The following is a 13178-nucleotide window of genomic DNA, read 5'->3' as shown; positions in this document are numbered from 1 at the left end:
GTTCAAGTAAGGGACGAGCTTGTCGGTCAGTGTCGCTATCAAGTCATTCAAATAAAACGCCACGGATCCCCGCTCCGGAATGTGTGGTACCTGTCACTAAGTTCGTTTCTATTCGCTCATTTGGTTCAGTGCGCCCGTTTCGCCATGGGCGCAAACTACTTGGGCCTGGATGCGGTAGGATGGCATTCGATGGTGAAGACCTGGTGGTCGCAGGTAAGACTCCCCGTCATGTGATGCCTCAGCCCTAACATAGACATGGCCTGCTCACTGACTGGGATCACTAGGTTCTCGCCGCTTGTTTGCTGGCCACCATTGTCGTGGGGGGCCTATATATTCTCTTCCTGGTTGGAAGGAAAGTCCGCAAGAATTGGCGTGTACGTATCTATTGTCCCCAACCCGAGGCACTCCCATGGCACTGGATCATGTTAACATAGTAACAGAAAAGGGATCAGCTATCAGAGGTGCCCGCGGTTATTTCGCGGTGTCTCGATCGCCTATCAAAAGAGGCACAGCCACTCTCGACCGAGAGATATGCAGGAAAAGAGCTTCAATCGTTCGGTGTCTTCCTTGGTAGTCTATCAAATCCACGAACCCCTGATCAGACCCAGTTGTTGCAACAGTGGGATATCACTGTTCTCGACCCTAGGCAAGAGGGTGTTTTGAGTTCTCTCGCAGGCCAGCCGACAGCTTCCTATACCTTAGGCCGGCTGGATGTGCGGGCGCTTGCGAACTCCGAGCGCGCTTCGGATAACGATGAGGTGATTCAGGCTTTGGAGGTTGTTGCCCAGACATTGCAAACAAATTTCAAGCAGTCACAGGATGCACAGTCGCCATTCAACGGAGTTCTTCTCGCTGAATTCATCGCGCACTTCCAACCCGTTGTATTGAACAAATTGGTAAACTATATAAACCAGCTCGGGCTCGACGTCTGGCTCGAGCTTTCGCCGCCAGCTTATATTACCGAGCAGCAATGTCGCGACATCGATATGCTGCCTATCAGGGGCTTCATCTATCGTAACGCCACGATCTCGCCTGATGGTAGCAGCCGCAACTACTTCCAGATGACTGAAATGCGGACAGCTATGCGCGCTATCGCCTCTCAAAAGTCTATGGGTGGTACCACTCTCGCGATGTGGGAGACTATCGATAATGGAGCGGAGTTACCGCACGACGTGATTCACCGGACATTCAAATGGTGCAACTACAGGAGTGCAATGTGCTGGATTGCGCCTCGTGACGCATTGACCGACGCAACAATTGCAACGGCAACGGCTATCACTGAGGAGCCACTGGGAGCCCTGATGTGGATGAAAGGCAACGAGGTCACTGAAGCGCATAATGTGTGGAGGTCCAATGGAAAGGTGAGATTATCAACCCAGAGCCTAGAAAGGGAACAAGCTGACATTAGGTAACAGGTCCGCCAAAGTCCCTGCGACCATGACTCTCTGTACGAGTCTTTACATTCCTTCATACCTAATCTGCCGGCGAAACTATCGTTGTCGCCGGCTAGGGAACTTCCAGTCGATAGTCAAGAGACCGTAATCGACGAGCTCTATTGGCCATCGCAGCAGGAATCTACAGCGAACCCTTTCTCCGTTGCTCCCGCTGGAACCGACTATACGGGCCTGGGATGCTTCCAACTCGGACTCGACTGCACATCTCGAGACATTACCGATTTAGTTGATGCCCAGCGACATGTCAGAGATCTTGGTCTCCTTGAACGTATCAAGCTAGAGGAACTTCACGGTATCGCTGGACAATTGCGTGCTCTCCAAAAGTCCACGACGACAGCCTCCCGGGTGTTCAACGCCGTGAAAGAACTGCTTAGCATTCTCAGCTCATGCAATGGTAGTGAAACCGATACCCTCAAAGTCTATGTGGGGTTACATTCTGGATTTCGCACGCGCCTGGAAACACAGGTCTGGGGTTTGTATGATGTCGATACCGCTTCAGGTACTCTCAACCTCAATGTCTATCTCTCAGCGAAGGTACAGGACCGTACTAGCACCCTCCTACACACTTTCATGTCTAGTAGGGGATATTCTAGGTTTGAATGTCTTATGGCCGAGGTCGCGCTAGCAACACAGACCGGAAGTCTGTCAGAGACCTGGGGATTGCCACCACGCATCATGCACGACATCGAGCAACTTACACCGGCTGAGGCAATCCTATTTTTGCGCCGTCTTACAACCTCTGAATGCTCGAGGTCTTCGACATTGTCTCAGAAAGTACGCGCTTTTTGTGAATATCAACTCGTAGAGGCTCCGAGCCTGACCCAGCTCAGAGCTTTGACCTCTACTGCGTATCTGAGCGGCGAGATTTCCGCAGAGGACCTTGTTAATTCACGGCTTGCATGGTATCGGGAACAAGGGTGCTGGTGCCCTGATTCTACAGTCGCTGTAGCTCTTTTCAAGGAGGTCGATGCCCGGCTACCGGCAATCCTTATCAATGGGGAGCTTCAGGTTCTGACCCAGCTCGCTACGGTCGCCCATACCGTCTTGCAAACGGATCAAATTGATGCTGCTGCCGACTTGTTTGCTTTGTCCGTCTTTTGTGCATTCCGCAAGCTCGCCCTCAATGAAGTCTATCTGGAAGTCCTCGACCGGAACCCCTTGCCCAACAATGATATGCTTCAGGCCTCTTGTTTCGCTGAGATGTACGCGGTGGGTGCGCGCTGTGACATGTACTTCGATATGGCCCCAATCCTTCTCGGAAAGATCCTCGCCACCCGGTACCGTGCATACTACGACGTCCACCAACCACCTCGCCGGGACGACATGTTCACTGAGCTCCCGACAGCGTATTCATCTATGGATATTGACTTGGATCCGAAGGGTGAGCAAGAAAGACCGTCGGTATTCTATCAATTCACATTCCTGGGCATCTTCGCTGTTCCAGCCCTAATCGATATCGTCATGCTCACGACCGTTGGCCGAGGTCTTTACCTGACCACATTCATGAGTAACATCGATAAGTCGTTGGCGACACTCGCATTGATGATCGCTCTTATCCTTTGTGGTGGATTCGGCGGCTGGATCAGTTCTGGAGGAAACTACTACCTCAACGCCATGGCTTTCCCAGCCATGAGTATGTTCGTGCTTACCCGATTTGTGGCCGGACTGACAGTGGCCTCGTTGGTGGTATCTTTGCAATGATCGGTATCGGTGTCATCAGTGGATTTGAGCACGGCGTCGTCTTCTTTTTGTACTTCGTGATGCTGTCTACTTTCCTCATGACTCTCTCTGCACTCTCGGTGTACCAGATTCCGGGATTCCAGTTCCAATCGGTTAGTGATTCCTGCCTTCGCCCGACATTCTTTTTAGGAGCCATACATATCCGTATCGTTACTAACCAGGGATTTCGACATTTAGGGAAGGAACATTATCATGATGTGCATTCCAATCCTGTTCATCTCGCCGATTATCACGATCTGGGTCCCTCACGACACATGGGTTTACATTCCTTTCCTATGGCTCTTCTTGATATGTCTTTTGATCGGTGCTCGTATAAATATTGCTCAGTGGAATACGTGGTACCTCAACATACCTCGGATTACGGACAGTGATGTCGTCAATTGGTACCTCGAGACAAGGCCAAGCGACAGTCTGCCAGCGGATGTGAAAGATATCGGGACCACCCCAATCCCACGACAAGCACTTCAAGAAAGTGTCGAGAAGGAACGGAACCGCCACTTCTGGACCAGGTCGACTGCGGACCCCTTAGTCCGGAAGCTGGCCGATGGATATTCCGCGACGATGTTCCTTCTCGTATGGTACTGCAGGTATTCGAGAACCAAGCTGCCACGGCCTTACAGCCCGACCTGGAATCTTCAATTGAAAGCGTCTGTCGACACCATGAGCGACATGCAGAGGGGTGTCAAGCTCCACAACGCCTTTCTCCACTGGCGTCACACCGGCGGTGACGTGTGGTGCGGCATCCTGTACTTTATCCTCGCTCTCGTCGACAAGTGGACCGCGCTGCTGACAGGGCAGTCGGTTGTGGGTCTGTCCAACGTGTCTAGCATGAAATATCGGCTTGCTACCGGGTTTGGCTTGGCTTACTATCTTATGGGCGCAGTCATCCTTGATGCTGTGTCGCAGCCCCTATGGACATTGGCCAATAAAACCACCTCTCGTGCCATTGCGTCCCTGGAGTCCCTCCAAGAGGCCAAGCTAGACAATATCCGGACACGACGAGCACTCTATTGGAAGTCACTTGCCAAGTTCTTCTTCCTCCATATTTGGGGCGCCGCCATCTCCCTGGCCCTCATGTGGGCTTTCGAAGCTACTAGCGATGCTACCATCATGTACTTGGCTTATGTTGGATCATACTCCGGTCTGCTCTGGTATCAGTACAACAAGGTATTCACAGGGATTCGTGCGGTCATACCCCTCGCCATAGGCACGGTTATTGGTTTCGTTTTGGGTATTCTCCTTCATGTCTACGTACCAGCTTTCGCATACAGCAGTGTCGTCAGTTTGGCTTCAGGCACATGGTCCGCTGCTTTTATCTCGTTATACATGACCGACATATGGATGCCGCTCTGGAAAAAGGAGACAGACACGCAGCCTACTTCCAAAAGCGATCCGCCCTTTTATACCTGCAGCGCTCTCGACCCTCGCCCCGACATTTCTCAGACGACGTTAAGCCAAACGTTTGACAGTATTTCCGCCTTGCCAGCCGACGTGCGATACAAACTCCAGCCATCAGAGCATCCAGGTGTCGAAGTCATGCAAATCCTTCAATCCCAGTGCAGCTCTAAGAAGTCAGGTCGTGTAGAAGCAGCGTTTCGCCTAGCAGGCGGGCTGGTAGGTCTAGCAGCAGAGCTCTGGCAGCGGGGCGAAACCACTATCGAATTAGTTTCCGCTGGTCACCTTCTCCAAAATGAGCAGAAGATCAGGGCCATCAGCCGCAGCACCGCCAGCGGGTTACACATCTTTGTTATCATCGGTCCTGATCTCGTCGGGAATGAATGGGTGTCGGACATTCGCCGGAACTGCAGAATGATCGCCGAGGCGGTGGTTCAGGCTACCGCTGAATGTAAATCGGGTCTATCGCATAACCAGTCTCTGGTAGCAGAGCTACTAGTTGCAGAGGACAGAGATGGGGAACAAGTTCCCGTACCAGAAGGTGTCAAGCGTCAGCTTGAGACTTCCACAGGGGAGCGGATGCGAGCTATCGGCTATTGGCAAAGGACGTTACTCCGTCATCTACTGCTCGGTTTGGAGTGCGACCTTGATTGGGATAAACTGCCAAAGGAAGTCCGGTCGTTCCTCTTGAAAAGATGCTGCGGGCAGTCCTGCCGCCTTTCTTCCACGCAAATGGACTGGATCCGGTCAAGATTCACCGCCGATGAGTCTGTGGGTATCGAAGAATTCATTTCGCGATGCAATCTTGGGGCAGAATTAGCCGTTTCTGTGACCTCTTTCACTGAAGCACTGCCGCCGAACCATGATCTCCAGCATGCCTTCCCAGACTCATGGTCGCTGGGTGCGCAACTCCCAGCAAGCCCGAACTTGTCAGATCTAGGGGTTCTTGGAACAGTCAAGCTTGTACTGTCTCGCCTCCATGAGAAAATAAAAACATGCATCAAGTTCACCGTGATCTCTCTCGTTGCGGATCCGGAATACCAACGGGAGCTGAACTACATCCTTCGTGGGCAACCTTTGATTTTTGCCTGGCCGGCAGCCTGATTCTCAATACTGTCTGGACGATCTGCAAAGCTCTTCAGCAGGTTATTCTTCCTTTGGTTTTGGTATGTATTGCTTAGCTTGCATTTATGATTCAGCTAACAGGGTAATAGCTACATGGTCGTGAGAAGGTCTCCACACTCTATAAGAATATGAAGGGCAGAAAGACGGTTATTGAGAGCAACCGCGTCATAACTGAGAGCTTGACCGGTCCTTCAACAGGTTTCCTCGAGACTATGCCGGATGGTACCTTGCGACTCTACCAGTACGCTGGGCGACACGAGGAGAAACCAAGCGACAATAAGCAATTGAGGGCCATTAACACTTACAAGGACAAGCTCATTCTCGAGAAGAGGGAGGAATACCATAATGGATCACTGAACAACGAATTCATCTACGATTATACATCGGTCAATGATGGTCGAGACGCAAAACTGCCATCAAGACGTCAATGCATCAGCGGTGTACTCAGCGGGCAAATCGTTCAGTATGATAAAAGAGGCCATATCATGTCTGGGTCGACCATGCGAAACGGAGATCCGGTGTCGTTTGAATTTTCGTATCGGAAGCATGCCAAGTTTGATGATGAGCTGCTGCGAGCCGAGTTCGTTTCCGGGCATAACAAAATCCAAGTTTCCTGGTGCATGCCGCCTCACAATTGTCCGGAAAAGTTGAACAAATGGATCCCATATCCTCGTGTCACGGAGGCCACGTTCACGAAAGAATCAGACGTTTACAATGCGAAATGGACATATGATCACAAGTTCCATCCTATCATTTCCACCACTCTCAACGGCGAGTCTTCGCCAACACCGCCCATGATAGAACATGACTGGTACAATGTTTTGCAGAAGCCAAAGAACTGCAGCTTCCTGGATGATAACCCGCTCTTCTCATTCTCTTCTATTAAAGCCGGGTTTGTCCCGCGCATGTTTGGTTTCAATATCAAGCGGTATCCTATTCCCACATCGCTCGCTAGAGAGCATCTCTGGAAATCTTGGAAAAGCGGAAAGGAATTCGACGCGGCTACCACGAGATGGATGGACGAGCTTCTCTTGAGGTCTGATCGAGTGCTCAGCCCTTACTGGAGACGCAGAGACTTTGGCAAACTCGAGGCTGCTGGGAAGTACCTCGATGCCTTTGGAGACACCGTACTGGCGAGAGTTGATATGGATCCGGAAGTCAGTTCCTGGACATGGCTCGCTTTCAAGATGAGCGACTTGTATAGCTTCGGACAGGGTGGTGATGCGCGTATCAACACCAGAACACTCTCTACGCAGCTACAGGATAGCGACAGCCAACTCCATGTTCTCGCGCTGGATACCGCGACTTGGCCTAACGAACCCGGTGGTGTCTCGGCTTGCCGACGGGATCTGGTCAACAACCTCAAAAGTACTAGATGGCACATCCTTGCTGAAGCCGCTACCGATTTCGGTGTCCCCCGGTTCCAGATTGAGAGAAATGTGCAATCGCTTGCCGTCGTGCCTCAGTGGGGTCTGGACTTCCTCAACCCTACTCACGGGGTCTTCCAGAGTTCGCTCGATTCGGAGGTTGCGGAAAGGTCATTCGACACGCGTACAAGTGATATTGAACAGAACTTCATACCCATTCTCACCAGTCTAGTCCGCTGCGCTCGTACCACTCAACACACCCGCCAGCATATTGAAGAAGCTACGAAGGCTTTGGTTGATTTGAACACCTACTTCGAGTCTTCCCGAAACTGGAACGATGTCTGGATGAGTGACGTGGTCAAGGATGCATGGAGAAAATTATGGTTGGCCGACGATCTTGACGGTATCATGCCCATATCCCAATGGAGAACTGCGGAACATCCGACGTTGGTGCAACTCGACACCGCGTTGGATATGTGGCATCGCTGTAAGTTCCTTTCCTCGGCATCCCTGCCTGGACATATGTACTGACTCCGTCTCGTAGATCTGTTTGTCTTCTCTGTTCCTGTCCCAGAAAAGATTCCCGATATTTTCCAGGCGTCACATCATTTCACAGGTGCCACCTATGGTGTCCTCTGTAAGATCAAGCGGAAGTGTGCCCTGCATGTGTGGGATCACTCCATCAGCTTGAGAGAAATGGTCACGTTCTTGTCTGGCGCCATCTCATTCGACTCTTCCTTCGTCAACACCACTCTCATTCACCTGGGACGTCTGTCATGTGTCTTGGCTGAACATCACGCGGACGTGGTCTTGCCGTGCGCCGCGTTTTTCAATCCCGGCTGGGAGGCCGAGTTGGGAACTTGTGAAGGTGCCCTGCAGCACCGTCGGGCATTCGAGCGAAAGATCGACCCGGTGGTCAACGGAATCACTGATATGGAGAAATACAAACCCATCGAGACCATCAAGACTGAAACGCCTACTGTGGTCATGCTGTCCCATATCCGGTACGTTCTCTTCCAGTTACTGAAAGTATCTCAATTCAGTGTGCTAACGCCTGCCGTAGATATGTGAAGGATATCAAGACAGCCGTCATGGCCACTGACGTGATTGTCAACCGATGGGGCTTCAAGGACTATCGCCTCCACATTTACGGAGACATGGAAAAGACGCCTGGCTACTCCTCGGAATGTCAAGAGATCATCGCGTCCAAGGGGCTTCGCGATCATGTGGTTCTCAAGGGTCTGGGTAACCCATCGGTGGTGCTCCAGGATGCTGTAAGTCCCCTTTGAGGCTGATTGAAAGTCTGTTGATGTGCTAACGCTCTCTTAGTGGCTGTTCATGAATTCTTCCATCTCCGAAGGTCTGCCCTTGGCTATGGGTGAGGCCGCCTTGACAGGCGTTCCCGTTGTCTGCACCGACGTGGGCGCGTCGTTCTGCGTTGTCACAGACAGTAAAACTGGAAAGCGGTTCAGTGAGGTCGTCGCACCCAATGACGCCCTATCCCTTGCTCAAGCGCAAATCCGAATTCTCGCCTTGGTGGATGAATGGGCTCCGTTTGCCGAAGATGAGGAGGGCTATCAGCCGCCGAAGTTGTCCCTGCGCCCCAGTCCCGAAGAGGTGGAGCAGATCACGAAGAGAATGTACGCCAAAACGGAGCAGCGACGTCGACTCGGTATGCGCGGGCGCGATAACGTGCTCAACAATTTCTCCGAGCACCGGTATCTCCGGGAACACGAACAAATGCTCTGGATTGGCAAGTACCAAAGCCGCAGCTTCATCGCTCGTGAGCGGATGGCCTCGTCGAACAGCTCGTTGGGCTTCACCAAGGAGCGCATACATTCATCGCAGCCGTCCCGAACGTGGTGGGGAAAGCTACGACGTGGACAAGGGCCCGTCAGTTCGACTGCGTCGAGCTCGGATTCCGTTTGATCGGGTTGTACAGAGTAAATATGGTTGGTATAGAGTTCACGATATATGTTTATAGACATAGACTAGTACATATTGTTAATATTAATGCTAATGGTATATACCATGCTTTCTGTTTACCGGTGGTGAGATGGTTAGTACGCTGGTTTTTACTATGTATCTTCCAAACGGCTTCGTGGTGGGAGAGAGAGCAAGTCCTTAGCAAAGGTCACATCTTCTGATTGAACGTATTAAGAAGCATGTCTCTGGTAGATCCACAAGAACACCATTCCCGCTTTTCTTGGTTATATGAACCTTCCTACTCCTTAGTATATGTGAAAAAGCACGATTATTTATACTCCTACATGGATGCGATGACTTGATAGTATGCCGGACTATCATTCCCGTCTTCACTCTTTAGTCCACAGGACTTGGGTATCTAACTGGTGGGTGGTACTGCTACTGGGTCCAAATAATCTCCCTCCCCCCCCCCCAAAAAGGGGCTGCACCAGCGGGTGGATATCAGGATTTGGACACGTCCGCGATGATTTTGTAGGTCGCGGCGTGGATGCTTAAAGGTCGGGTCCGTGGGTATACGGCCCCAACGATTTGATGATTGGGTCCATACTGCGGGTAAATCCCTTCGGACAACTCGATGAAATGCGCCTGCGGTCGGGCCTCATGCAGCATGTCGAGGATCCGCTCGCTCCAGAGACCCGAGCATTCGTCGTCAATGAGCTGGAAATACGGGTTGAGAGGCGGGCAGGCCGAGTCCAGATCGATGAACCGAATCCGCATGTAATTTAGTACTTGGTGGGTATTGAGACTATGTACCGCGCCGGTGATCAATCGCTCGAACGCCCGAATAAAGTGGAGGTTGGTGATACGTGAAAAGTCATCCAGGAATGGCAGTCCGGGGCTGGTCCGCTTGTCACGGCAGCAATTCTTGACTACCAGGTCTAGTGATCTCAATTTCGAAGACTTGGGTGGCCAGGCCGACAAAGAGTTTCGCGTAGGCTGGAACAGACACGCGCAGACCTTGCCGGTGAACGCGAGGGATTCCAGGTGTGGTATGACATCTCCGAGCAAGCGACATAGATGCGGAGGGTTAACTCCGTCGCCCAGCCAGCTGGTCTGCGTGCTGTCCTTGCTGTAGAATCCCTCCAGGCTAATATTAAGGTGTACAATGGAGGGTGACAGTCGTCGTAGGATTTCTGCAATGGTATGGTACCCTTCGACCTTGGGTTTCGCGTACGCACAATGCCACTCTTGCAAACCCGGCAGCGCTTCGGACAAGTTGCGCCAATGACGGTGATGGCGCATAATGTTCCAAGCTCCGCGCATGACAAACGAGCGAATCTCCGGTAGTGTCGGCAGTTGCTGGCCGGAGAATCCACACGGATCATTCCTGAAGTGGCGTACCATCGGCGGCTTCTTGCAGTGGCCTCCTTCGAGGGTCAAAATGCGTGCCTCCGGAAAGCATGACTGGACGTGAAAAAAGATCTCCTCTAGCGTGGCATTATGACTCGCGTAGTGGTATTTGTAGTCGTTTCCATGGTTGGTGTCGGAATCGTCCCATACCATGGTCGTGTGCGCGACGGCTCCATCCACATCTTCATCATTGTATCGCCGGGCGGGAATTTGAGAGCTATTCTTGATGGCTCGCTTACCCCATACCGGGATCCATATCTCGACATGGCGGACATAGCTGGCTAGATGGGGATGCGCTCGAAACCAACGTGCCGATTCGGATAGCTCCTCGGTCGTGCCTTTGATTTTGACTAGTCACGGTCAGACAGATTCTCCGAGCAACGACAGCTTCATCGACTCACTATGTCTGTAGATCCGGTCCTGCACTAACGATCTCCACACCGGCGAGATTAACGCGAGATTCGACAAAACTTTCCGTCGCGGGTGACGGAGAGATTTATTCCAACTTCGACCGGGTGATTTCCCGGGACCGGTCGTTGTGAAAGCTGCCGCTCGTTCGCCGAAGAGGTAATCAAGGATGACTTCGTGGATTTCGACAGGGAGGTTTTGAAACTGCAATTCGGGCCGGAGGGGACGTGGTGCATCCACAATGATCTCCACATCTTCCATATCGGTATCCACAGGGGACTGGCAGGCCAGCTGGCCAGGCACTGCGGGAGGGGCGATGGGGCCATCGGGCAGCTGGAACTCTGCGCTCGTACTTCGAGTTGATTTGGCATATGGGATCGATGACGAGACAGAGGCTCTCGCCAGCGAATTTACAGAAACGGGTCGGGGGGGAGGGATGGCGGAAATCATGAGGGGCGACGAGGGCGGCAGGACGACCAACTCGGACGGCATCGAGCAAGACCAAGAACGCCAACCCGTAGGAATCAGATGACCGTCAAATCGTAAATGTAAGTTTAAAGGGATACGAAACAACTAAAAACCAAAAAATGACCTCAGTGTCAGCATAGACTGGGTTTAGAATCAATTTGGGATGGTACAGAATGTAAAGAAGGGAAGAGAAAAATAAAAATATAAAAAAAATACAGGAAGAAAAAACAACCGCGCAGGAAAAGAGAGGCTGAGACATACTGCAAGTCAGAGAAGCAACCAGTGGTGAAATCGAGTGTGGTTAGAGATTCGGTATGCGATAAATGGGTTCAAATACCAGTATGGATGGATGGTTTGGACTGCAAGCGAATGACGACCCGACCAAGTTTAAGAGCAGCCAGCGTGGTCCATGACGGACAGGCGAGGGGAAAGATGCGTGTCTAACTGTCAGTCGTCGCGCAGGAAGGAGGGGGAGAAGAAGCCAAAAGATTGATGTAAATCAGGCCGTTAGGCAGCTCCCCAGGTGATGTGATGACGATGGTGTATAAAAAAGATAAGAATAATCACTCAATAAAGTGGAAGTGGAGACCAGATGATGAGGGAACCGCCGTCAATCAAAACGATCGCATCCGGGGGCGGAGAAGAGGAAGGAAGGGAATTAATTTTCGTTTTTTGTTTTTTTTTTTGATGTCTTCCCCAGTGAGTGAGTGAATGATTCTGAGTAAAATAGAAATAGAAGAAGACGACGACCGGAGGAGAGGAGAAAAGCAACGGGGGACCGCGTAAGAAATGAAACAACAGGGGATTCGAAGTAAATTTATTGGCAATGTAAATTAACTTCTGATTGTTTGGCGTTGCTTTTTTTTTTTTTTTTTCCAGGTTTCTTTACTGATTTTGGTTTCCATCTGTTCAGGTGGACAATTATTGAGACCAACAGAGGATTGAAAAGTTACCGTATTGTGATACTGCCAATACCACTTAAAGTTTGCCAAAAACCACCAGTCCATCAGAAAAAGGGACTAATCGGATGTTATTCCAGTTTCATGATGATCATGCCATGTTGATGGCAGATGAGATACTAATACAAGATGATCAGGATTTCCCTGTTTCGTACCAATTTGCGTTCATATCCCAGTCGGTTCGACCTGATCGGTGGCCTGCTCATATATTTTGGGTTTAACGAGGCTGATTTCCATGGCGATCCTCATCAACCAATGAGAGCGTCAGGCCAGGTGACCTGGTGATTCTGAGTATCGATCGCAGCGTATCGGAATCGTAATCTTTCTTAATAATAGACTTCCTCTCCGCGACAAATTTCGATCCATGCCTGATGAAGCAATCAAGGGCTTCATATTATTCACGATTATTTACATCCCCTCACCGAGCCGAAACAAAGATTGGGTCTCCATCTGGAGTCATCTTTCCAAAAGAAGGAAAGAAACCAAGTAGCTACCGAATCATGCTTATCGATATAGAGTATAAGGGGATAAGGTTCGACTGGTCTTCCCTCAGCGAACAAATAAGCTTCTTCAAGAGTTGATAACGGACGAGGACCCACCAAGATATATATCTGTTCCCCATACGTTCCGAAGGAGAGCATGATCTTGGACTAGTCCTTATACAGACGATTATACCGCTCGAGCCGTACATTTACGAAAACATGTTCTCCTACATCATCTCGGACTTCATCATACCGGGCGCGGATACTTTCCAGGGTCGAGGGCCTCAATGTTCTTCTCTATTTCCATAACAGAAAACCGCTCAAGATAGCAATTCTAGTAATCCACAGCACAGCCAAAACACAAGACACAAAAAAATTAAGATAACAGCAGATATACAAGTTCCTGAATCAGAACACCAACGCAAATTCTATATACAAGTCTAT

The 13178-nt window shown here is 50.8% G+C and overlaps 2 protein-coding genes across 2 annotated transcripts; one reads left to right on the top strand and one right to left on the bottom strand.

Annotated features, from left to right (window-relative positions):
• Positions 1–144: 144 nt before the first annotated feature.
• On the top strand, positions 145–9010 carry ABOM_009040 (glycosyltransferase family 4 protein; the record flags this gene model as incomplete). The annotated part of the gene is made up of 11 exons (XM_022536168.1): positions 145–213; positions 285–374; positions 441–1361; positions 1416–3091; positions 3127–3286; positions 3372–5655; positions 5724–5755; positions 5804–7568; positions 7626–8085; positions 8145–8355; positions 8411–9010. 11 exons carry the CDS (start codon positions 145–147, stop codon positions 9008–9010), a joined length of 8268 nt encoding a protein of 2755 aa, XP_022385968.1.
• A 498-nt stretch (positions 9011–9508) lies between these two features.
• On the bottom strand, positions 9509–11317 carry ABOM_009039 (uncharacterized protein; the record flags this gene model as incomplete). The annotated part of the gene is made up of 2 exons (XM_022536167.1): positions 9509–10767; positions 10819–11317. 2 exons carry the CDS (start codon positions 11315–11317, stop codon positions 9509–9511), a joined length of 1758 nt encoding a protein of 585 aa, XP_022385946.1.
• Between the last annotated feature and the right edge of the window lie 1861 nt (positions 11318–13178).

Source organism: Aspergillus bombycis, assembly GCF_001792695.1.
Source record: "Aspergillus bombycis strain NRRL26010 chromosome Unknown contig00093, whole genome shotgun sequence".
NCBI classification, from domain to species: domain Eukaryota; kingdom Fungi; phylum Ascomycota; class Eurotiomycetes; order Eurotiales; family Aspergillaceae; genus Aspergillus; species Aspergillus bombycis.
The sequence above is the reverse complement of the archived record's forward strand: the minus strand, read 5'-3'. Positions and strand labels throughout refer to the sequence as shown.